Source organism: Melopsittacus undulatus, chromosome 1, assembly GCF_012275295.1.
Source record: "Melopsittacus undulatus isolate bMelUnd1 chromosome 1, bMelUnd1.mat.Z, whole genome shotgun sequence".
In the NCBI taxonomy this organism is placed as follows: Eukaryota; Metazoa; Chordata; class Aves; order Psittaciformes; family Psittaculidae; genus Melopsittacus; species Melopsittacus undulatus.
In genome coordinates this window covers 16,423,050-16,450,370 of record NC_047527.1, presented here as the reverse complement: position 1 = coordinate 16,450,370, position 27,321 = coordinate 16,423,050, and the positions used below count along the sequence as shown (strand labels likewise).

Genomic DNA, 27,321 nt, shown 5'->3' with positions numbered 1-27,321 from the left:
GCAGACTAGATAGCACAAACATATGCAGACTAGGGAGCACAAGGAAATAATGAGATGGTGCTAATCACCAGAATGTGAGGTGGTCTCAGTTCACCAGCTGCCTGACATGTGCCAGGTTTGGAGAAATTGTAGCAACGCAGTATTTGAAAAAAGGAACTTTCACAAAGCATGCTAAAAAAAGCAATATGAATTATTTTTTTACAAGACTTATTTACCAGATCTTATAAGTATGTTACAGAAGTACAGCTATTTGTATATTTAAGTTAATACTAATGATTCTCATATGTGTTCCCTATATGTGTGTCCTTTTCCAATGTATGTACATCTACATGTATGCCACTGATACATAGCTTCATTTCATGCTTTAACATAAAAAAGGGAATGATTTTAAGGTTTATCAGAAAAAGTAACACCTAAAAAATAGAGGTTTTTAATGCTTACATTTTATTAACTATTGCACTAGTCTGATTATTTTTGATGGATGGCTATTATCAGTACTGAAAAGTGGCATGTAATCTACTGCTCTAATAGAAAAAATTATTTGCAATAATATGAAACCTCTTAGAGATTATTCTTGTACACATAGTAAGATATATAAGATAACATAATATTTTAGATTTATCACCTAAAAGGAGAGAATATGTCATGGATCCAATGTTAACAGAGGTGTCCTGTAATCAGGAGACATGGCTTCAACTTTCTGCTTGACCAAAGACTTCTGTAACTTTGGGAAATCAATTGGGACATTTAAAAATTCTTTAGGATTTCTGAATGTTATTTAGGGTCTGGAAATCCTGATAGGCCACAGCATGATTCGAAAAAATGTAGTTCCTAATACCTATTGAAATAACAGGTCTTAGATATTAAGGCTTCTGTCAGTTCCACTAGGAACTTGCCTGAGTCGTTAGGTACTTAAGTACCCTTAAAAATCTTGCCTATAACTGACTTGTAGAAAGACTTCCCATCTGCAAGGAAGGTAACAGGTTATAGGTAATAGTATTCCCACCATGACATTGGTACAAGGACACATGCATTAAATATCGCAGCACTGCTAGATATTAAAGCATGGGGTAGTACATCAGTATGTAAAATAAATCACAAAGAAATGCCATTACATAATATTAATGGTGCAGTCATATCTAGAAAACTGCAAACAGTAGTGCCCAGCCAGTATCAGAGATGACAGTGGTGAATGACAGTGCTGAATTACAGGTGATTTAAAGACTGCAACAAGGATTAAGTGCACTGTAAAAAAAAAAAAAATGGTTTGAACAGAGGTTCTTTACTGTGAGGGTGGTGAGGCACTGGAATGCTATATCCCTGACGGTGTTCCAGGCCAGGTTGGACAGAGCCTTGGGTGACATGGCTTAGTGTGAGGTGTCCCTGCCCATGGCATGGGGGTTGGAATTTCCAACCCTAGCTATTCTAGTACTGATAACAATAATCTTGATAAGCAGATTGTGCACCAAGTAACCGAAAATCAGACAAGTCTATGCAAAACACCTGGTACTGGCAACTAAAAGGTGTCTATAAGTGGCAGTGAAAGACTCGTGAATTTAAAGTGTGGTACTGCATATGACTGAAGATTTTGCATGGACTTCATATACTGATGAGATGATAATTTTTAATAAATTGTGTGATAGAAGATAATCCAAAGTGCAATGCATGATAGAGTTAAAAAATCATAAATACTCAGAATCAGAAAATTAAAGACTATGTCTATGTCTAATCTGTTCAGGATCAGTTGCCCCTAGAATTTGTTCTGGAAACCTTTTTTCTCTTCTTTTTTCATCCTACCAGTTCTCCTTCACATATAATACATTTGTATTTTAGTATCACTTCATATTCTCTCAGTGGACTTTTGGACCAGGAGTTCTTATGAGAGTATCTTTGTGTATATTTGATAGTAAGGCTGTTGTCCCAAAATGGAGCAAGCCACATCTGGAATGTGAGTAAAGCAATTCAGTTAGAAATGGGTAAGGTAATGCAGCTATTATTAGGAAAGAGAGTGAATATAACAAATAATCCCAGTCTCTAATAAATTACTTTGAAACAGAATATGATGAAATCACTGAGAAAATGGCTTGAGTCTTAATTACCACAAAATGATTTACATCCAACTAATAGTATAAATGTATATAAGAGCTAACATATTGACAGTGACTGAAAAGACAAGAACAACTAAAATCCTTATGGTCAGCATGAAAGCTTTTCAACCATAGTCAACATTTACTATCAGAAAGGACTATCACACTTTTGTATGTCTACGCAACATTATGGAAATCCATTAAGAAAAAGTTAGCTATGTCAGAAATTATCACAAAACTAGAACTTTGTTAAAGATGCTGTTTCTTTACTAACACCTTGAAACAGTGCCACTGTTTACTAGCTGACACTGCATGAAGTGCACCTTTTAAACATGGTGTTCCTGATCAGTCCTTGAGAGAAATGAGAATTGTATTTTAGAATAAAAATAGCACAAATCACTGGGTAGATCATCTGCCTGGGTGCCACCTTTTCCCCTAGTTCAAGCACAGAACATTTGTGGCTTATTTTGAAGGTCAAACGATAATTATAAGATCATAGATTGTAAATTCTTTTTAGCAATGGAGACGATTAGCGGTAGATGTGCCTATATTTCACTACTCATATCTGTGAAGTCTATATTGTTCATTTGTAGCTACTGCTATGGACTTGAAACCCTGTGAAGTCTATTTTGTTCATTTTTAGGTACTGCTATGGACCTGAAACCCTGTGAAGCCTACAGTGGGCCCAGTGAATTTAGGATTTGTATTTAGCACAATATTGAATTACAGTGCTGTTTATTTCAGTATTTCACAGTGCAAGGAACTGCATGTAATCCAGAAGCTTTATGGTATGCATGGTAATCTTGTGAGATACTGTGTTTTAAAGACTTGCCATAGGATCTTTTGTTTAATTAATTATTTTATCTCTGTTTCCTCCCTATTCAAATGGTTGAGCAAATAGTAACTAAAGCAGATTGTTATACTACTTTCTTTTATAAGGCAATTAACAGTTTAATTTAAAATAGTTTCATTTTGTTTCTGTACATATTTTAAGTCCTTGCTAAACTGACATGTATATGTATGAAGCAATGGGCAAAAGAGTCTGCTTCAAAGATCTTTTTAACTTTTCCTCACTGCTAACACAGTGAGGTTCTGACACTTCCCTTATAGATAGACTGGCTGGCTGAGATTATATTTTCAGGTGCTAAACTCAGGAATATACAAGTTAATAATTATGTATTTCTCTGTTTTCAAAAGCTGCAGTCAAAGTGTCCTTCAGGAAATACATTAACATTTCTCTTTCAGAGACCTAATGTTAATATTATATACTACATGAAAACAGGGTCACTGCCTAAAGAAGGTTGGCTGAGATAAGGCAGAACTTAATGGAAATCTATTTATTCTGCTGTAAAATCCCTTAGAAAGTCCTTTTCCAGTTGGAAAAAAAAAAAAAGAATTTAAAATAGACCTCCTTCTGCTTTAACTTTGCTAGGTTGAATGATATTGCTTTGAGATCTACAGATGGCTCCCTGAAGCTGCGATTCCCCATTACATCTCAGCATGTCTGCAGTTCAGACATTGTCAATAATGAAAGCACTTGTAACTGTACATAGTTTAGCTTTCTTTCATTATGTTCCTCTTAGAAAAATCACCTCCCATTCCCTTATCATTCACATGTCCCTCAAAGTACAAATGATTTCATACAACACAAGCACAATACAGTAACAGGCATGAGCCAAAGAGACCCATGAACATACTAGAGTAAGGAAGCTGGCTGCTAGGGAAACTGGCCTTCATCACGACTGCATTTTCTTGTTCTTCTCTAGTGGAGGGGAAAGCACAGAGGCTGTTGCCAAAGGCATCGTGAGCCTGAGAAATTTGCTACAAATTTTAGGCAAAGTGACAATGATAGAAATATTGAAAGCATCCTCATTTTTTTATGCAGTGAGGAAGTGAAGAACTGCATTTTTGTTGAAAGTTTTTGTTGTTTTTGTCTTAAGTCTTCTGACTAGCTTGGTGTAAATTGGTAAAGCATAATAATGAAATATTGCTGGTGTTCTTATCATTGTGTAATGTAGCTCTTATATTCATGGAGAGAATAAAAGTAGGGAAAAAAATCTGTTATGCAACAAAACATTAATAGGAGAATGCAGATAGAATGGGCAAACTTCTTACAGGCTGAAGAAAACATCCTAGCAAAATGAGAAGCATAAAGATGATAATTTGAAAATAGTATGATGTTTGCATTCAAATAAGATGCTGATGATCTTCCTTTTCTTACAGTATATTCCACTAATTTGCCACAAGGCAATATAAAATGCAATAACAGTGAGCAAGTACAGTAGGAAACCTTTGAATGTTCAAAGGGGACATTCAATCATTTAAGACTTGCAATGTAACATAGTGTGAAATTGTGATAATACGGTGGGAAAGAGCCTACTTAGCACAGAGAATGCTCACTCTGCATGGTTGCTTTGTGCTCTGTGGAAAAGCATCCAGCATTCCCCTGCAGGTCCGCTCGCTCTATACAGGTGAGCAGCTAGGCTGGCTCACCGACAGATAAACGTCCCACCTGAAGGGAGAAAACAACAGGAGGACACCCAAAAGAATTGTTACTGAAGTAATTGTTACTGAAGTAATGTTTGCATGGAAGTAACAACTTTTAAGCCAGAGGATCACAAAGTGTGATATGAACTGCAGTTCAGACTGTCCTTTATCTGTCTCTATGGAGCAGCATTTCTGGAGTCTGGCCAGAGCATGTTACCCCAAATGCATACACAAGGACAATTTGATTCTTTTTTCCTCCTTTCTCACTCCCAACAGGGAAAGTAATACACTGTTTATGAAAGCTCAGACTTATGCTGAGACACAAAGAACCCCCAAACAGCTTCTCAAACAAGAATGAATCAACCAACCAACCAATCAAAAACCTACCACAAGAATTATAATGGAAACAGTAACAGAAATTGATTTTGGTGAGGTTGCTTAAGCAGTTTCAACATACAGGTGTTTGAATTGCATTAGGGAGGAAAAGTAGGATTTCAAAGGTAAAACTAAGATCATTAATTTAGTTTTTTACAGTTAACTAGTAACCTACAGTACATTTTTCTCAAAAGACAGAAACGATTCCTTTTTCTTATTATTCTTGCAACTATAGAACTGAATGTCTCAAATTTTTATCTAAGTCTTTGTAATATGTAGAATTTGTAGAATATGTTTTTCTTTTGTTTTTATGAAATTGGAATTTTTTTCAGGAATTGACATAAATAATAAAAAAGGAAAAATATGCTATTACAAAGGACTGAGTTCACAGCTGGGAGTAAGTGAAAGAGGAAACACACATGTTCATGTGTTCATTTTGTAGTTGTGTAACAGCACTTCAAGAATCTGCTGCCATTCAGCTAACATGTGCTGATGGATTGTAGGAAGTAAATTATTTCAGTACTTGTAACTGTGTAAGTCTGGTTGTATTGTGATATTCTATAAATTGCATGAATGGACACAGAGAAAATTTCAGAAGCTAATATAGATAGTCAGCAAGTTCAGAAGGATGAGACACTGAGCAGATGCATGGGTCTAAATGGCAATGTTGATACAGTTATTCAGTTATTTTTTTTTTTTATTTTTGGTATATTCCAGCATTTTAGATAAGATTATTTACTCCATCAGACAGCAGGGTTGCAGATGCAAGACTTGATATATTAATGACCTGAAAGTCAGAAATAACCCATATATAAATGCAAAATGAAAAGAAATAGAATTATGAAAGTGGGATAATTCTCAGAAAAAATAGAAATAGTTGGAAGTTTGGGAGTAAATCCTTCCATACAGCTTGATCTTAAACATTAGATTTTTTGCGCTGTCTGCACTGGATTTGGACCCACCCAGCTTCTCAGAACAGTTATAAAGCAAACCACTGTTTTTTCTTAATATGCAGATATAAGATATTACTTGCTCTTTTTTAATTTGCCATTTATGTAACTGAAAAAAAAATCTTGTAATCATAACCCTAGAAAGGGCATATGAATAGGTTTTAATGAATAATTATTCATGATTTCCCTCTGTTTAAAGTAACTAAAGCAGATTATATTTGACCCACTAACTTCAAGATTTTATTTTTGTTTTTCTGTAGCAAAGGACAGTAGCAATTCCCTTGAAGCCAATTCTTACACAGTTCTAAAGAACTGAAGACTTCAAAGTGCATTTCAAATGTATACAGTGATTATCCTGATGTTTTTTTTTGGCAATCTATTCATAAATTGCAAACCAAAGTACCTGAGTTTTTACTAAACCACAGATAATGAATTTGCTTAACAGAGAAATTTACTTATTCTGCTTTTCTCCTAATCATTACCTGCAAGAATGCATTATTTGGTTTGGAACTGTGCATATGGTATTAAACTCATATTTATTAATTTTCTATTCAAACTGAGACAATGAAAATTCTGCAAAAGGAGACACCAAAATAGCAGTTAATGCAGTTTTTGGCAACAGTAAGTCATAATAATAACCAGCACAAAAAGGTCTTTGTACTTCTTTAACATAAAAAAAAAAATATAGAAATACTCAAGCTTCGAGATCACAGTAAAGACAAATATCTGCACTGTAATAACACTGTTTTCTTAAATCAGATTTAAATTATTTCTCCAAGGGTTATAAACATAAATTCTGGTTCCATTCAATCCAGAGGCGCTTCAACCCCATGAATACCCAATTTACATATAACATTATGTAAAAAGCTCTTGGTATTATGTTTTTTTAAACATATAGGACTAAGTTTAGATGTAGTTCAAGCAGACATCAGTATGTGAATAGTATTATGATGTTTTTGTCTTGATCTAAAATAATGCCAAGCAGTACCAGCAAACAAATTATTATGAACTTACATTAAGTATATTAAATTGTCCTGTGTAAACCCCACAAACATAAAGTTTTTCCATAAGCCTGTACAGAGTTTGCAAAACATATGGTGGAACAATTGAGCAGAAATGTCAACACTGTTGTCCTGTTTTCAATCATCTTCTAGCTTGATAGAGAGTATTCTGCTGAAATGTGGTTTAGCCCCAGTTGCTCACTCACACATACACCCCAATGGGATCAGGAGGAGAATCAGAAAAAGATAAAAACAGTGGATTGAGATAAGAGTAGTTTAATAACTGAAAGGTAGAAAAAGAAAAAAAGTAAAAGAAGAAGAATCAAATGGTGAATAACACAAAAAGAAAGAGGAATAAAATAATAAAAAGACCCCAAACAAGTGCTGCACAATACAAATGCTCACCACCCGTCGACTGATACCCAGCATAACCCAAACAGTTCTGGGCACCTCCTGACCAAATCCTCTCTTTATGTACTGGGCGTGACATAATGTGGTATGGAATAATTATGGCAGTCAGGTGAAGTTCCCGATGACTAGAAAAAGGGAAATATAACCCCCTTTTTCAAGAAAGGGAAAATGGATGACATGGGGAATTACAGACCAGTCAGTCTCACCTCTGTGCCTGGCAAAATCTTGGAGCAGATGCTCCTGGAAGGCATGCAAAACAACAAGATGCTTGGAGACAGCCAGCATGGCTTCACTAAAGGGAAATCCTGCCTGACCAATTTGGTGGCCTTCTATGATGGCAGAGGGACCTTGACACACTTGTGAGGTGGGCTGATGCCAACCTCATGAAGTTTAACCATGCCAAGTGCAAGGTCCTACATCTGGGTCGGAGCAATCCCAGGCACAGCTACAGGTTGGGCAAAAAGGAAATTCATGGTAGTCCTGCGGAGAAGGACTTGGGGGTGTTAGTCAATGAGAAAATGAACATGAGCCAGCAGTGTGCACTCACAGCCCAGAAAGCCAACTGTATCCTGGGCTGCATCAAAAGGAGCATGACCAGCAGGTCGAAGGAGGTGATCCTGCCCCTCTACTCTGCTCTCGTGAGACCTCACAAGGAGTATTGTGTTCAGTTCTGGTGTCCTCAACATAAATAGGACATGGAACTGTTAAAACAAGTCCAGAGGAGGGCCACGAGGATGATCAGGGGACTGGAGCACCTCCCATATGAAGACAGGCTGAGAAAGTTGTAGCTGTTCAGCCTGGAGAAGAGAAGGCTGCGTGGAGACCTCATAGCAGCCTTCCGGTATCTGAAGGGAGAGTTATAGGGATGCTGGGGATGAACTCTTGATTAGGGACTGTAGTGATAGGACAAGGGGTAATGGGTTCAAACTTAAACAGCAGAGGTTTAGACTTGATATAAGGAAGAAATTCTTTCCTGTTAGGGTGGTGAGGTACTGGAATGGGTTGCCCAGGGAAGTTGTGAATGCTCCATCCCTGGCAGTGTTCAAGACCAGGTTGGATGAAGCCTTGGGTGATATGGTTTAGTGTGAGGTGTCCCTGCTCATGGCAGGGGGGTTGGAACTGGATGATCTTGAGGTCCTTTCCAATCCTAACTATTCTATGATTCTATGATTCTATGGTGTCATGGGTTCAGCAGTAGCAGTTATTTTTTCTCCTTCTTGGTGGCTGGTGCAGTGCTGTGTTTTGACTTTCGGGCTGGGAGCGGTTACTGGTGGCACATACGTTTTGAGTTACTGATCAAATGTTTGGTTTTGTCCAAGGCCTTTTCTAAGCTCAATCTCTGCCAGGGAGGAGGAGAGGCCGGGAGGAGGGAGAGATACTCAATCTCTGCCAGGGAGGAGGAGAGGCCGGGAGGAGGGAGAGATAGGGTGCCTGGCCTGGACTAGTTGGGGAGGTATTCCATACCACAGCACGTCATGCTCGGGGAGGTAACTGGAAGTTGGCCGGAAGGGGGGGGTTAGCTCTTCCGGGTTGGGCTCGTTTCGGCGAGTGGTATCGTATTTTCTCTCCTTGTTTTATTTCCTCTAACATTGATTTATTAGTGGTAGCAGTAGTGATTTGTGTTATACCTTAATTGCTGGATTGGTTTTATCTCAATCCGTGGGAGTTGTATTCCTCCGGTTCTCCTCTCCCTCTGGGATGGGGAGATGGGGGGGGGGGGGGGGGGATAAAAGGGGTGTGTGGTAGTGCGGGAGACTGAGGTGGGGTTTTAAACCACAACAGATGGAGCTACGGAACTGATGGACAGGGTTAGAGCAGTTGATGTCATCTACCTGGACTTGTGCAAAGAGTTCGACACTGTCCCACATGATACCCTTGTCTCTAAATTGGAGATACACCAATTTGATAGGTGGACCACTTGGGGGATAAAGAACTGGCTGGATGGCCGCACGCAAAAAGTTGTGGTCAATGGCTCAGTGTCCAGCTGGAAACCAGTAATGAGTGGTGTCCCTCAGGGATCAGTGTTAGGACTGGTCTTTTTCAACATATTTGCCAGTGACATGGAGAGTGGGATTGAGCAAACAGCAAGTTTGCCCATGGGGGCTATAGGGATGCTGGGGAGGGACTATTCGTTAGGGACTGTAGTCATAGGACAAGGGATAATGGGTTCAAACTTAAACAGGGGAAGTTTAGGTTGGATATAAGGAGGAAGTTCTTTACTGTAAGAGTAGTGAGGCACTGGAATGGGTTGACCAGGGTAGCTGTGAATGCTCCATCCCTGGAGGTGTTCAAGGCCAGGTTGGGCAGAGGCTTGGGTGACATGGTTTAGCGTGAAGTGTCCCTGCCCACGGCAGGGGGGTTGGAACTATATGATCTTAAGGTCCTTTCCAGCTCTAGCTATTCTATGATTCTATGATTCCAATACCCCTTTAGCTAGTATGAGTCAGGTGTCCTGTCTCTGATCCCTCCCAGCTACTTGTGCCCCTCCTCACTGGCAGAGCATAAGAGACTGACAAGTCCTTAACTTAGTGTAAGCACTTCTTATCAACAACTAAAACATCAGCATATTATCAACATTATTATAATTCTAAAGCCAAAACACAGCATTATACCAGCTACTACAAAGAAAATTAATTCTATCCCAACTGAGATCAGGACAGGCAGGTAAATAATATTGGAAGAAATTATGCAGGATATGGTTTCTCCTCCTTTCACAGAGCTATGTTAATACACACAGAGAAAAAACGGAGATATTGACCTTTAGATCATCTTTTGAGGCTGAACATTTTTGTGGACTCCGTTTGCTTCCCATCTCTTTTTTACTTTGGTGAGTGTTGTTATTTACAATAGGACAAAGTGGGAGAAACAAATACCATGTTTTGCTGCAGTGATGTAGCTCAACAAATTATCCTTAAACAGTCCAATAATGAGTTTTCAAAAGCATGTTTGTATTAAAAAATAATATAATATGCCCTTCCCTTAATTTTATTTTATTTCATTTCTCCTTTCTCTTTTTTTCTGCTCTTTTTTCTCTCCTTTCCTTTTTTTTTCTTATTACACTGAAGCAAAGGACTGAATTAGTATGTGTCAAAAAATGCTCTACTCAAATATATCTGAAATATTTAATTTCCATCCATTTATTACAAAATTGATATTTGGTTTCATGACTTGCTCAACTGATGAATTTTGTCCCTTTGATTTTTTTAACATCTGTGACAAATTTGAAGCTATGCACAGGTTTATACTTTTTATATTGTGCTACTATAATAAATACTTATTCCTTATCTTGAATAAAAAAATTTTTAACTTTTCCAAAACTTTCTGTGTAGATAGCTCCAGGCTCATATTTGTCTTGTCATGTAGAACATATTGTATTGTTTATTTAAAATATTTCCATGAACTCTAAATTAAATTGCAGCAATCTTGATAAGGAGGTAGCTTCCTTCAGTTTTGTACAGTGCTAGGGAGCTCTTCCTACATGGCAAGCACCACCAATTCCACTGTGTAATTTATCACTGAGCACCGAGTTGTCAACACACCTAAGCCAGTCGCTTTCCCCTAGCATTTAGAAGCAGTTGCATTTTAGATTAAGAAGAAATATTATTTAATAAATCCCAGAAATGACCCTCAGAAGGTTAGGAAAGGAAGTGTAGAAGGTTATTTAACATAGTCTGCTTCGAGAATTTAGATAGCAGACTGTAATTATATTAATTGGAATTTAGCCAGCAGATGAAGACTAATAACAATATCCTGTGAAAAATACCATAGTCTTTTAGTACCAGATATGCCAGCAACCCCTCATCTGAAACATGGCAACTCTAACAGCTCAGTGTGTCTAACACTTTGCTTGGAACAGGAGTTCAGTTCAAATTCTAGACAGAAAAGTGCTTCCAACACAATCAACACCATTTCCTGAAACTCCGGAAATACATTTAAGTCTGTTTTATAGTTCTAACCAATCTCATTCTACCTTAGAAGTCCCATGAAAAACAGTCTGATTCAGCCCACAGGATATTTATTGCTTTTCAGTGTAATTGGAGAAGGCAGCCCTCTTCTCCAGTGGTTTTGGGCCTTGACCTAGTGAGGCTGGGTATTTACAAGTCAGATATTGCAAAACTGAGATGGATTCTTACCTTTCTTTCAATAGATTAACATAAATAGGAGGTCTAAGACTGAAGTTCAGAAATGCAAGCTAGGTCCTTTGTTCCACATACTTAATGTATGAAAGAATTTAACTCCACTTGAATAAACAGCAACTTATGTGCTAAGGGCTGGGATTTCTGTGGGCTGCCCATAGGGAGCTCTCAAGAGGCACACTGGAATCTCTGCATAGGCTTTCATTCTTGCCTCATTTAAGCCTCTCTATGAAACTAGAAGCTTGTCTCTTTATATTGAACCTTCATGCCTGAGCCTTCAACAGCTCTCCCAAACACTTTAAGTGTGTGGTTGAACTCATCTTTTCCATATACTACATAGTGGCTATAGCTCTTGTCAACTGTCTTGCTCTGGATCTGTAATTTAGAACGCACGCTTACAAAAGGAGGTGTGAGACAGGCAGAATACTACTCCCACTGTTTTCGTTTAAAACTGTAATCCAGGAAAAAGGAATTCTGGATCCATTAATCATAGTAACAAAACTTTTTAAATGTAGTCACTATCAACATACAAGAACCCTTTGATGAGACTCCCCAGCAAAGGTTAAAAGAGAAAAAGTTACCACAGGAGAAATGGAAAGAAAGATTCTTTTAAGAACATAAAGCTGGTTAAAGGATAAGAAGCAGAGTACAGCTTAATGATCACTTGCTTAGATGGGGAAGAATCAAAAGTGTGGTTGCCATAGGATCAGTTTTCCTCCAAATCTCCATCTCCAATGGAGTAAGGAGTATGCAGTGAAATTTGCAGGACTGAAGATGATGTGAAGATCCTTCAATCAATCAAATGGTGCACCAGTACTGAGGAACACTAGAATGTCCTCACAAAATTAATGGGTGTACAAATGCATAAGTAGTGAGATTTAGAGATTAATATGCATATAGGAAAATAAATCTAAATGATACCTGTGTTATGCTGAACTTGAGACTAAAAGTTTTCATCTCAGTGTCATTACTGGCATTTCTCTGAAATCATTGACTTTGTGTTCAATGGCCATTAAGCCCCCCCTCCCCACATATTAAGCAAGAGCTGGGAGAGTAACCAATGAGACTAAGACAAAATGTAATTTATAGACTATGGAAAACCCTGATATACTCATATCTTTAGCACTGTCTGGAGTCCTAATTGCCACTTGTCAAAAAGGGAGAGTGATGTTCAAGAATACAGAAATGGGCACATAGCTAACTTGGGACTTAAGCAGCTGCTTTATAAGCAGAAATTTGGAAAGAAGGTATGAGAGCAGTATATTGCTCTGTTTTCCCTCAGGATATTTTCTTTGAGCTTTGTCAGTCCTTGCTGTGGGAGCCTCAGAGAAACACATTTCATCCTCACAGCAAACCACAAAGGCCGACAATGCTAGAAAACATCCTGTTTCAATGAATGGCTACTGTGATTGTGTGATAGTTGTTCTACAGAGACAGCTATGTGCCCTGGCTAGTGCACAGAAATTATGTGGAGATGGAATAAAGCTGGTATGTTTGAATCACCCATCCTAATCAGTCTCTGCAGGGCACATGCTGTCTAGCTTTTCAGGTTTTTATAGACAAACTGATGATTTTCATGGGGTGAATGAAAAAGACACTAAGAAAAAGTTCTTCCAGAGAAAGCTCAACTTTAAACTTGGCAGATAATGGAGTTCCTAAATACGGAGTTCAGATAGCTACCTTTCTCTCATTTTTATTATTATTATTCCACTTCATTTTCTGAAGAAGTTTTCTAAATGTACTATCCTCTATTTCATTCTCCCCCTAAATGCAGAAGATTTCAGCACAGATGGTTAGTATTAAAGCAGTGAAATATTAATTTCTGTATTTTCTGTTGGCTGCAATTTTTTTTGCCATGTCAAGACAGAGTCACATTTCTTCTATGATAATTCCTCATCGCCATATTAAAAATAGTTGATTCTATCTGTTTACTCATACCTTACCAGAAAGGTGACTCAAAAAGATTGAAAAATGGAGGTTAAGTTAAACTTTTAAGTATCACTGGCTGCTTTCACAGTTCCACAGAAAATGCCACATCTTTTTTTCAAATAACTTTTTCATTACTGATATCTCCGTAAGTGGATGTCTGGAAGAAAATACTACAGTTCAGCATTTCCAACATAAAGCTCCTTTTTCCCTCCTTTCAAGAATTTATATATTTAACTCCATTGTGAAAGATTAGACAGATAAAGAAGCTTTCAGCAGAATCACAATACAGGTAATTACAGGTCTGTTGGCATTTCCATTATGAGCTCCATTTAGCATTAAGGGCTTAGCATTTTTCCATCATTTCGGAAAATGCCAAAATGAAGGCTGGCACGCAGATTAGCAGCCCAGATGCAAATTTGTTTACACAAAATATTTAAATCTTCTCAGCTGTTTTTGATTTAGAGATCAGCCAGAAACTTTAAGCTCTTTGGATTTCTCATGTGCTTCTGCCAACTTCTGGACCAAATCACAGTTTAAAACCACTACTGGTTAATAAACTGTTGATCCATTGTCTTCTAAAGTTTCGAAATTATTTAGACTTTAAAATGGATTTTAGAACTTCTGCTCATTTTGCAACTTTAGCCTTTCTCCTGTCATCTTAGTAAATGAATTATGAGTTAGAATAGGATTCAAAAGCTATAATAAAAACTGATAGCAATCTTAAAGTCTGAAACATCTTTTTTGACTCACTTAACTATCATTATAAACCAGTGACCAAAGCCTGTAAGGTTTCTAAGAGTGTCAATTACTTAGCTCACTACCTCTAGTACCAGCTTAAGGTACCAGCCTAAAACAATCTGATGGAGTTCAACTGCTACAGTTTTTCAGCTTCATCAGTTTAGTCCCATGGATGGTATGAACAGTTTGTAGCTGTCATATAATAAATAATTTACCTGTATTGAAAGAAAGCATTTTGCTTGTTACAACAATCTGCTCTGTTCTGCTGAAAGTCAATAAAAAATCTTTTCATTTCAGTGGGGACAAGCTCCAAAATAACCTACTGTTAAATACTTCAGTAAGGTTATAATTGAATAGATGATCACTCTTGTTCAAAAATATGCTTCTCAGTTCAGAAGAAGCTTTTAATGGAAAGATTTATAGCCACCAAGCAACATGAAGTAGAAACACTGTTAAAAACATTAATTAAGCCATCAACAGAAATGAGATAGGATAGCTTTAAGTCAGGAAGAAAACAAATAGAAAAGATGCTGAGACTGTAAAATACAGATATTCAAGTAGATAGTGGATATATTTAAAATCCTGGTAAGACATGGGCAAACAGGAAAAATCAATGATGCATCTTCTCAAAAAATGCACAGTCATCCAAGTGTGCCAGACAAAGAATAGAAACCTAGCCCCAAGCAGTCTGTAACTTAAAAGCACAAAAAAGTATGGTACAAAAGTAACCGTGAAAATAAACTTTGTGTTAATGAAGCATGGAGGAAGATGATGAGGAGAAAACAGACCAACTAAATATAACCAAACCACTTTGGCAAGAGGATGTTCACCTACAGGACACTGTGTCCTGGCTAAAAAAATAAAACTAAAAAAAACTCCAAAACCAACAAAAACCCAAACCAACACCCCGAAACTTTGAAGAATTAAGAAAATATTCTTCAGAAAACATTAAAGTACAGCTAAATCTTCAGAAGTACCTGCAAATTCATCAGTGATGATTCAGTATTCATTGTACTGTGTTCTACATTTTTTAATAAATGGGCCATTTTCCTTATAATTACCTCAGACTTGCCCTAAATTCTAGCAGGAAATTCTTGTCTCCTTAATAATTACAGAGCTTCTGCTGAGGAAGTTCTCTGCTTAGCTGATATCTGTGGTACACTGTGACTCTTAAGATTAGAGACTGACTCAACTGCCTGGATTTCAAAGAAGTGACTAGTACAAGAGGCCCCATAGGGAGCAATTTGGAACAGTACCTTTCGCAAGTCAGATACATAGCAAATTCTCATGATTTTATTGAAATGCTCAAAGTCAATCTTGGAACAAGTGAGTAACAGAATACCAATAAATCTGGTGCTGATTTAGCCTACGTTTCCTTTTCCTCCCCTTTTCTATTGTGCCATTTAAAAAAAAAAAAAAAAAAAATTTCATATACAATATTCTGCAGAATCCAGAGACAGACTAATCTGGTCTGGTCATCCCAGAATGAGGATATCACTAGGATACAGCAATAATATTAGATCTGTAAGATTTCCCTTACCAAGTCACATCAACAGTATACATTGGAGCTTGAAAAACAGAGAAGCTGCAACATAGATTTCCAAAAATATAGAATGGTTAGAGTTGGAAGGGACCTTAAAGATCATCTAGCTCCAACCGCATTTACAATTATGTATGTAGAGTTTCCATTTCATTCAAATGTAATCTGATTCTATATTGTTGACTTGTATGCAAATTACTGACATACCTTTAAGTTACTATTAGGTTTTGACCTTTTTTAATAATGTGTTTTGATGTTCCATTGTTTAAGGTGAAGGGGTACTATTTAGTTAACAAAAAATAATCATGTAGACAGCCACAATAGACTGAAGAATGAAAATAAATATAAATGAAACTCCACTCTTCTAATCTTGCTTTCTTGCAGATGATTTAAAATCCAAAGAACATCTTGAAAAAAGTTTGTAAGTCTAATCTATGACCGTAAAGCTGGGAGGATATTTCATTTCCTAACAGATTACCCTTACAGGTTTATTACTTTGGGCCACAAAAGGACTTTACAAATGACAGAGAAACTGAAGAGAACTTTCTATATTTTACTGCAGCTTTATGCTTTTTGGGACTTTTCCAGTGGTACTTGTGGAGTGGGAAGAGAGTTTGGGAAAGGAGCCCAGAAGTGCAGAGGAGGCTGGATAAATTGGCAAAAAATTACAACAGCTAGCTGATGAGCTAGAAACTGAGTGTAGTAAAAATATATAGATAGAGTTTAGGGGAATGGTGGGGTTTTTTTTATGGGTAGCTTAATTTAAAATTAGCTGAAATTAGTGTAGAAACTCATACAAATTTAAATGACCTACAACTGTAGTACTAGAGAAATTTAGGAATAGTTGAAGCATATCGCTAGGAAAGTTGCAAAGAGAGACATGCAGTAGCCACCATCGCTGTTGAACTCGTTCTGTATTAAACATTGATTCTGTTGCTCATTGCTACTTCAGATAAAGAGCTTTCAGAAGCAAAAATTTGTCAGGATGTTTACAAAAATCACTGTGTCTTACGTTGTTGATTATTGCAACTCTCCACTGCTGACAATGCCAATGCCAATAAAATATATTCCACCTATTTGTCAGGGGAAAATTGTTATCCTTGTATGAGAAGATATGAGAAGTTCTGTTGGCACTGTACCCTCTATGAAAAACACAAAAATGCTATTGCTAGTCTAGTGTCTATGCCTTTTTTCTTTCCACAGAAAGGGCTGAAAATTAAACCTTCTCAAGAGTGCTGAAGTACTTGAGTAAAAAATTGGGACACTGAAAAAATATAACATTCACATTCTTACAAGATGTCTGTAATTACTATAAGGAGAATATGGTTGCATTTAGGATATATGAAAGTTCGTTAAATAGAATCTATAAAAATCTCTAAAGAAATATTCTCCCAAATGTCAGAGGTATTTTATTTTCCTGGGAAGGAGTTGCCAAGATTGAAATAAAGGGTAAAGAGGTGATATTATCAAAGTCTCTGAAGCTAATAACTATGTGAATTGTGTGAGAGAAATGATTGGCCCCCTTCAAAAGAGCTTGCAGAAAGAAGCAGCTAGTGAAAAGAATTCTGAATGGAAGTGATAGAATAGTGCTGAATAGTAATGCAGAAAGGAGTAGGTAATGTTGCTCCTATTTGTTTCTGAGTTGAAAATCACACCAAGAAACTGAGGACTGAGCAGTCAGTTTCCCTCTTTCAGGTATAAGTAGACATTTTTCAAGCCCATCAAATGTATTTTTTTTTCTCAGTTCCAGGAAAATTTTTCAGCAGTTTTATATGAATTGATTTAATATTTAATGAATAATGTGAATGTTGTGAAAATTTTAGCCATTTTAGTAATAATATGAAGAGGGAAGTAGTTTTGCCACGAGTACTGCTAAAACATTCACTTGATAAAGTACAATTTGTATCATGTTACTTCACTATGCTAGAATGATGTAAATTCTCTAATCGGATAAGCACTTCTGTGTACACTATATTGATGTAAAGATTTTGAAGAAGATGTCTTGCCCCTTCATTCTGAAATATAACTTTTAAGTATTTCTTCACTTGTGGACATTAAAACTGCCATGTCATGCAATTAGCATTGCTAAAATAAGTAGCAGTAGTTGTATGGTTAAAGTGTCAGCATAGATGTGTTCAAGGTAAAACACGTAAGATGAGCATGGTCATGAATTAAGCATATGTTCTTCTTGATAGAGCACACAGCTACAGACACTTACTACCAGAATTGTTGGTATGCATTGTCAACAGAATCCCAAACAATTTACTTCTGTAATCTTTAGATTTATAATGCAATGTGGGTTTTCCAAAGAGCACTTCTATTGAAAATTTCTAGTGTATTGTGAAATGCATGGCTTCTGTTATAATTTATATTGCTGACTCAAATGAAATACATGTACAGAAAACTTCAATTCAAAACTCAGTATGAAAAGAAGCAGAGGCAAATCTCATCTCAAAAGTAGATTTGGACTCTTCTGTTGCTTTCAATGAGCTTAACAACAGGCAGTTTAGAAGCTCATTTTATATCCTGTTTCATAACTTCCATTCACCTTTGGATCAAAGCTGATACACAGAAGTAAAAATGCAACTTTTAGTGTACACTTTTAAAAGATTAGTTTTAATTAGACTAAGCTTTGATCCTCAAAGAAAATTCCACAGCAATCAAGAAAGCTAACTATTGCAGAAAGTGAAGTTTCCCTTCTGGGCCAGATTAAATAGTGGAGGGAAGGCTTTGTAATTCAAGTAGTTCCATCTCAATGCTATGCTGAAGCAAGAAGAATATCTGTACTCTGCATTTATGTAGTTCATTTTAGCCAAGGACTCTAAACTAAACTTGTAGATATCCACTTGCTGGGTATGGAAACAGTTCTGTAAGAAGATAATGATCACAGAGGGATCATTTTAACTGTTACTGAAATACAGCCACCTCTGAGATGTGGTATGTCAGCCTCTTCAAATCATAATACCAGTATTAAAATAAAAAAGAAAATAGCACAGAAACATTTTTTCTACATTTAAAAGGTGATTAGAGGTTTTCATTCTACTAAAAAGTTTTATAGAAACTATATTAAAAAAATAAATCCCTAAATCCGTGTAAGTGAATAATTATGTCAGTTAATGTTTAATGTACTTGGATCAGGCTTTATTAGTATTTTTAGAAATGGGTGGTTTTTCTTTTCATCAAGCTTCTACCTAACATTTGTTACCTATCACCACTTACACTCTTGTTTGGTTAGTGAAAGCAGTTAAAAATTATAGTAGAACTTCCTTCTGAGATTAGAAATACACAGTCAATTAAGAAGTAATGGATGGCTTAGGAAACTCATTTCAAACATTTCAAGCTGTTCCCTGTGTCTTTGCAAGATAACAATGAAGGCTCTTCAATTTATTCATAGCATAACCAAATATATGAAATTGATTTCTACACATGCATATTATGTATGTATGTGTACACATATGTGCAAACAAAATTCTATGAGAATGACATCAAAAGAGTCACAATGCATAATGATGGAAAGCTAATAAAATAGATATATATGGGAAAGAGACGAAATAGAATTCAAGGTCAGAATCTCTTAATTCAAGTCATTTCTGCTTCAAGCCTCCAGATTCCTTTAGTCCTACTGAAAAAATAATCAGTGTTACTTACATGCCTAGGGAAGTGAGAATTCATCACCCCGTGAATCCTTCTGTGTTTAAGTTACTTCTTGTTATTTACCTTATTTCCATGACTCAGTGTGAATATAACACATGACACTATGATGCAGCTTGTACAATCTAAGGGAAAATGGCAGTCTATATCTCTATAGCTGTGCTGGTTGCATCCCATCTTACTCTTTGACAATGCAGTTCTGAGAGGACCAGTCCTGGTGGAATCCCTTGTATGCCATTCATAGAATCATAGAATCATAGAATACTTAGGGTTGGAAAGGACCTTAAGGTCATCTAGTTCCAACTCCCCTGCCATGGGCCGGGACACCTCACATTAAACCATGTCACCCAAGGCTCTGTTCAAGATAGTCTTGGACACTGCCAGGGATGGAGCATTCACAGCCTCCCTGGGCAACCCATTCCAGAACTTCACAACCCTCACAGTAAAGAATTTTTTCCTTATATCCAATCTAAACCTCCCCTGCTTAAGTTTTAACCTGTTACCCTTTGTCCTGTCACTGCAGTCCCTAATACAGTTTCCCGATACTTTGAGTATTGTTACTCTATAAGTAACAATATTATAGAATATTATTACTCTATAAGTAACACTGTTCCTAAATCTATAAACTTATTCATGTAACACTTCAGACACTGGGAAAGAGATGATGAATTTCAACCATTTTCTTCTTTGACATTTACAACAGTATTCAGCAATTGTGAGGCTAGAATTATGGAGTCGCAGTAAATCTTATGTAGTCTGTAAGAACAGGACAGTGAGACCATGAAGGCAGATCCAGAAACTTAAACAACTAAATATAAGCATATACAAAAACCTGGTATGTCTCTGTGTGTGTGTATACATATATTTAAAACCGTCCTCCTCATAGTCTGATAGCCTTGTCTATTCTGTTTCCCAGAAGAAATGGTGAATGCTGGGAAGAAGATACTCAACATCTAATACTGCTAGTCTTTTAAGACACAGTTGAGATCCTAAAAAGTACATATTATGCACCCTTCTATTAAGGTCCAAGGTAATTGCCATATATTGTCCTTGAATTTACCATCAATTCCAAGATTGTCTCTTTTTGTAAAGAAACCATACAATTTCACTGACAAGGAAGCATCTTCTACAGAGTTGTTTGAAAGGCATGTGTTTAAAGCTCATAAGAGTTCTGGAATTTTGCAATAAACATTTTAATGAAAATTATTCAATCAAAATGTTTTTATGGCCTTTTAGTAACTACTCCTATCACATGCCTCTCTAATTTGTTACTTAAATATCACTTCTTCAAATCTTGTGTAATAAGAACGGCCTTAAAATTATAGAGGTCTAAGAAAAATAAAACAAACAACTTAGACCAAACTCTCTGTTCTTTACTGTACTTTCCTGGAAGATTACTTTGGAATAACTGGAAAAATTATTTCCCACAAAGCCTTTGTTCTATCTTTTCAACTTTAACCATTATGTCCAGAAATACAAGCTGAACAATACTTATCAACGAGAAGTTGAGTCTGAGATGTCACAAGCCACCTGAAATATAATTGAAGTTTTCTACTAGTGAAGAAGGAAAAAAACCCAACAAAACAACAAAACCAAAAACCAACCAACCAAAACTAACAACCAAAAATGCCCAACAATTTTTCAGCAGATTGTAAAGCTTTTCCTATGACTAGGTTGACCTATGTAGCACATTAACAACACTGGGTTGTTACGAATTTTATTACAAGCTTTCATACTACTCAGTGCTTTCAGCCAAATGCAGAGTGTGAAGGATGGAGGATGTATGGGAAGAGAAGGGAAGCAGAAGGATAAAGAATGGAAAAATGGGTGGAGCAAAGGCCAGTCCATCTCTCGTAAAACATGGTGTTCCAAAAGCAGCCTCTAGCTCAAAAGACGCAAAACTGCTAGCTGCTGAAATCCAGGATAATGTGTTAGTGTTGTTTGTTGTATCTTTCCCTAGACTGCTGCTAATAGTCACTGTTGGAGATTAAGGGCACTGAGCTAGATGGGTAATTGATCCTATTTGACTTGTTCCTCAAAAAACAAACCCCAAAAATTCCCACAAGCAAGCAAAATACCAGGTATACTACAAGTTTCTGCTTTGCATGGGAGTTTTGGAAAAGGAGAGATTTGAAAGCACATCCACGGAATTCTCTAGGTCTTCTGGGATGGTGCTTCCAAGTCAAGATGTTGGTAACAGAGTTGCAGATAGAACATGTCCCCTCTTCAGCCTGTGGGTGGCTGGAGCCCCCAGCCTGCTCTCGCTAGGAAGGGGCTCACCGTGCGCAGGGGGCTATTTCTGTCCCTAGTGCTGTCTGACTTGCAATCAAAAGTTTTGCAAGAGTCACCATGCCAAAGTAATCAAAGCCAAGCGATGGGAGACTGTATTAAGAAGGACTCTCGGGAGGTGCGGCAGCCTGAGGAGCCTGCAGAGGCAGGTGCCCGTGCCGGGCGCGGTGGATCCCGCCGGCGGGATCTGCCGCCGCTCCGGGCTGGCTCCGCGTTGCGACCGCTGCCTCCCTCAATGAAAAACTGGAGTCCGCAGGCGACGTTCCTCTGTGCCCTTTGAGGGTCCCTGGTGCCATCGGGCAGGGCAGGGCGCGGTGATCCCCGCGATCCTGCTTAGAGGGGTTGTGTGTTCCTTCATTTCTAATCTGCCGAAGAGGACTAGGAGGAGAGCTACGCGTAGGGGCTCAGCGGAGCCTTGGCTTAGCCCCGAGAAGGCGGGGATGAGACAGGGTAACTTTGCATCCCTGCAGAACTGTGTGGCTCCAGCTGAGCAAAGCCCTGCTGGATCTGCGGAAGCTTGCGGGAAAGAGGCACTGTGGAAGAGCTGAGCCTGTGCGTGACGGAGCGTTTAAACCCAAGAACGACGTTGTCCCTTCTCTAGTCAGTGTCTCCGGTACCGTGCGTGCTTACAAACGCACAGATACACAATCAGACGCCCACACACGCACAAAGATGCAGCAGCGGCAGCGACCACCTAGCACTGGGGAAACCAGAACCCGTCGTTTCTAACCCAACAGTTTCTGCTCCGGGGACCGAGCGAGCACCTCGGTGTGCCCGTCTGTGCCCCGCCGAGAACAGACATCGCCAGGAGCCCCATAAGCCAAGGGACAGGAAAAGAAGCAGTGGGGAGGGGCTGGCAGAGCCTGAGGGGAGAGGGGTTGAGGTGGGATGGGGAAGAAGATAGACTAATGGACTTGATGATCTTAAAGGGCTTTTCCAACCTAGTTGATTCTATGATTCCACTCTATGATTCGGTGACTGCAGAGGTGGCTGAGAGCATCAGGGTATGCTTTGTCTGCTAAATATTCCCACATGCCAGGTACCCATCACTGGAAATGGAAATCCTTTCAATTTTTTCATCACTGCTTCTGTCAATGAGCTGTTTAAAATCTCACCACTTCATCTCCCTTTTATTTTGAAAACTGTCCTTGTTCTGCTTGTAACAACTGCAACAGAGAACAACAGCAGAAGCAAAGCCTCATTTTATCCAGGCAGACAAAAAAGCAGACCTTGGTGCTCTCTGATCTCGGTCTTGGAGCAACAATAAACCAAGGAGATGGAGAAGTCTTGTGGTCTGTGGTAATTTCGCTTTTTCCCCTCCAGTTTGCTCCCACAAACAGATCACAGACATTCACAGGTTTGGGTCCCCTTTTTTTTTTTTTTTTTTTTTGTGGTGGAGGGAGTTGCCAAACCGAAGGGGTGCAGGTATCAGCGATTTCTGTCCTAAATCCCAGGAGGCACAGGTCACTAATGCAGGTTCTTTTTTTCTCCCTCTCCTCCCCTTTCTGTAAGGAGTTGGATGGTGGAGGTTTCCACTCTATGCTCCTCTGAGTTTGGTTTGTATCTCCCATGCCTAAATGTCACTCCTCATTTTTCTTGTGGTAGGAGTGAGGGAGGAGAGGAAGGAACTTTCCTAAGTGTATTGCACATCCAAAGGGAGGAGCACAGGAGCCATCATCCCCTGCACCTGGCTAGGCATCACCCTGCTTCGCATTTTCTGAGGGCTGGGTAGTGTGTGTGTGAGTTGTTTATTGTTTCTCTTTGTTTGTATGCATTCCCTCCCTTTTCAGTGATGTAATTTATTTGCTTTGTTGCTCCTTGTCTATCTGAGGAAGAGTTTTGTTGGAGATTGATCCATGGTATAACAGATACTCTGTAAGCAGCTAAAGATTTTCCTTTAAGAAGGTACAATTCCTCTTTACCTCAGGTCTTCCCACTATACCTTCCCCAGCAGTTCTGCCAATTTCCTTCAGCTTTCTCTTTCTTTCTTCTTTTCCCTTTACTAGCCACTCCCAAGTGTGGTTGGAAGATGCCAGAGAAGCACAAATTTATGGACCAATTTGAGGATATTTTTTGTCTATACGGATATATTTAAGGAGCACATAATTAATCAAATCAACATGGCTCTATAAGCACCCTGGGATAGTTTGACACCTTCAACAGTAGGATAGCTGGGGACTGAGACTGGAGAAATGGCAATGAGACAATGACAAAAGAAGGTCTGAGAGGCAGATACCAAGCAAGGCTGTGGAAGTAGTCTGGATGACAGAAACCTCAACAAGTTTTGGTGTTATGATGTGGTCCTAGACTATTCAGTAGAGGTAAATAAATTAGGAAGGGTACAGGCTGGAGCTTTGTGGAAGTGAAGGGTATGTGGTGGAGGTGGGGTTTGGTGACAAGGCCTTGCTGGGTACAACAGATGCAGTACCTGGGGAATCAGCTTGCTCCCAACATCTGTAATGTTTTAAATGAGCAGGTATTCATTCATTGTTTGCCTTTGACATGATTTCTGGGAGCAGAAGCATGTACTAACACAATGGGAATGTAAATCAAGGTAAAATGTATTCATTCATGGAAGTGGGGAGAGAATATGAATACCCAGAATAGATGCAGTGCTGCAGCGAGTCTAAGCCAGTTCTGTGGAACTTGGCTGCCTAAAGAAGCCTACATCCAGGATGCAAAATCTGACCCACTGGATCTGCAGTTGTTGAGATGAATCCCTCAGTCCAAAGAAAGTGTATGGAAACTGCAAGGGTCAGCACCTGGGAGGCTCAGGCCCTGATCATAGAGAGGAAGCTGCTTCACAGCATCTCTCTGGGACTGTACGTGGGCAGGAAGAGAAAGGGAGTATCCAGTGTTTTTTCCTTCTCCCATGCCCAAAGGCAAGGGGAGCGGCTTCTCAACAGGTGCTGTGGAAACTTGCACAGCTCCACGGCCATCGCGGCGCAAGAACCGCTCGAGCCCTGAGTTTTGTAGGATGCTGCCGCCCCGCGACTCTTGCTCACCAAGCAGCTGCCGCGGCAGCAGCCCCGGCGCCCCTCCTTCGCGCCCGCGGAGCGCAGCGCAGCCAGCCCATGGCTTCCAATAGTCGTACCCGGCGCAGGAAACGAGTTAACGACAGCGGGCTAACCCAGGGGAAATGAAAGCCCGGGGTTGCTCTTTGATCGCAGACCTCCCCCAGAATGGGGTAATGCCCATGGAGAAGCTACCGTCAATAGATGCAAAGAGAAAGAAGCTGCTTGTAATCCAAACGTACATTAATGTCGCAGGCAAGCCCCCTCCCCTTGGATCCCCCGTGTTAGGATAACGTGGGATGAGGTAAAAGCCCTCGACACCCTCTCCATGAAACACGAATTATCTTTTCCACAAGATGCAAATGGGGGAGCCAAGCAGCTACAAAGCTCTACAATAAACTGTTTCATTCAAGGCAGAGCCAGCTTGGGAAGGCACGCTTTCGAATGCACCCCCTCAGCACACCTCCTTCCCACCGTGCAGGCAACCTGTGTAGGCGATAACCAAGTCTAAAAACTCGGAGAGGATCGATAATGTCTACTAAATATTCTGGGAAGGTACGAGTGAGGCGGGGAGGAGGGATAAGGACAGGGAGATGGATAAAAGGGTGATTAATCAGATATTAATCACTGGACACAAACAAGGGGAGATTATTTCGGGTAGGCAGCCGACTGTGGGGAGTTGCAGAATAGATCCTTTTACTAAAGGCACGCGTGATGGGATTCAGCACTTCACCCTTTAACGATGCCTGTGTAATTTTGCAGGTGCACATTATTCAAGCCACATATTTCTTCTTCTCTCTGTGTGTAGCATTTCCCTTAACTGTCTGCAAGCACAGACTTAGTAGAGATATTTATGCCGCTAACTAGAGGTTTCCTTTTGCTCTCCTTTCATGAACACAGAAACAGAAAAAAAGCAAAATAGCCCTTGCCCAGAAAAAAAAAAAAAAAAGAAAAAAGGACAGACAAAACCCACCCCAATACGCACCTCCTACCACATACATCAGGGAAAGGGACCAGAGGAGGGAAGAGAAAAGGTGTCGATCTTTGCACCCAGCTCTAGACCATGCCTTCAAGGCTGAATTACTAACGCACCTTGTCGGCAGGCGGTGAGCCACGCATGCAAGCCAGCAGCTGAGCCAGAAGCGCATTTCGGGCTGCGAGACCGCTGCGCGCACGCTGGGGTCCTCCGTAACTTTCCTCACACAACGGGTTAAACTAATAAGTGCATCGATACAGGCATTCCCGCAAAGAGCCCATGGCTCGATTGAAACCCAGAAATGTAGGTAAACCTCCTCCCCTCCCCCCCCCACCCCTTCCCGCAACATACATAGACACTACCATCATTATCCCCTTAAAAAAGTCATCCGGTGGGATTTGCTGGAATATACACTAGTTAGAGGCTATATGAACCAACTCACGTCTCCGTTTGAGCATACTGCAAGAATATTTATTGAGCCCTAGCTCAGTCACTGCATTGAACGCCAAGCCTGGCAAGCAAATGTATTTCCTATCTCCGAAGAGAGCTCTGAATCAACTCATTCTTTTCTCCCCGCTTTAGCCATCATTTATATCTTTCCACTGCAAAGTACTCCGGACAAAAATGTAAATTAAGAGATAAATATATTTTGAAACACACCTTGGTATAACAAGGAGAGAGGTTGCAACGCCCTGACCGAAAGCAAACGGACCCCTAAAAATATACCCCTCAAATACTACCCTACCTTTCACACACGAAACCATCAATAAAAAGACGAGGTTCCAAAATGTAAATCCACTTTTAATCTCCATTTTCTTCACCAGGATGAAGTCCAGCCGGCCGCATTTAGTACAATCCCTTTCCCAAAAGTCTGCTAATTTCGATTCCTTTGTACGGATTTCCCCTCTGCAGATCCCTTTCATATTATTCTCGAGAGCTCCTAATTCCTATTCCTCGGCCAGGCGCAGCGGAGTTGTTGCTGTTGATGGTGCGCGGTCACAGCTCGGAGTGAATGGTGTTTCTGGGATACCACAGCAACCTTGACGAGGACTCAACCATCTCTCCAACGGGGGCACAAAGTCTCAGCTACTCTCGATCGTGTCTTTTCCTTCCCCCACCCCCCCGTTACCCCAACTCCTTGCGCAGCCGAAACCCACCACAATCTGGGCTCGCTACAGAATCCTCCGGGAGCCACGGAAGATCATCTTAAAGCTCAGGCACTCTCTCCGATAAACTCCAAACAGTATTTGCATTCGAGATCCTGCCCCCGCCCCCCTGCTCCCCCAAGAGGATCAATTCTAGCTGGGAAAACGGCTCGGAAAGGGAGCGCGGTGGCGAGGGCTCCGGCAGCCCTGGGCAGGAGATGCGTCGGGACACATCTACCCCCCTGCCACGCGCGGAAACAATCACTGCCTCATTATTAACGATTCACGTGCGCTGCATGGGGCTGCTGGCGTCACCACCCGCGCACACACACACACACACACACACACACAAACCGCTCTCGGGCACATTCCCCGCACGGCAGCAAGCGGGTCTCCGAGGGGTTTGCAGGCTAATTGCTCTGCGCAGAGACATTAATTACAGGCCGGTCTCGGGGAGGGGGCGGCCACAGCGGTGCTCGCAGCAGAAGGGCTCATCGTCGCAGGGAGCGGCGGCCCCGCACAGCGGACACTGCAGGGATATGGGGGAACGGCAGCAGCTCCTGGCGGGCGGGGCAGTGCCAGGCCGGGCCGG

The 27,321-nt window shown here is 39.8% G+C and overlaps 1 protein-coding gene across 3 annotated transcripts in view; it reads right to left on the bottom strand.

Moving 5' to 3' along the window:
• Positions 1 to 26,571, bottom strand: part of CSMD3 (CUB and Sushi multiple domains 3) — a 604,683-nt gene extending 578,112 nt beyond the window's left edge. For all 3 annotated transcript variants that reach the window (XM_005150930.4, XM_005150931.4, XM_031050517.2), the window contains exon 1: positions 26,330 to 26,571. In XM_005150930.4, coding sequence (XP_005150987.2) covers positions 26,330 to 26,507 — 178 coding nt within the window. In that variant the 5' untranslated portion in view covers positions 26,508 to 26,571. The remainder of the gene's footprint in view (positions 1 to 26,329) is intronic.
• Between the last annotated feature and the right edge of the window lie 750 nt (positions 26,572 to 27,321).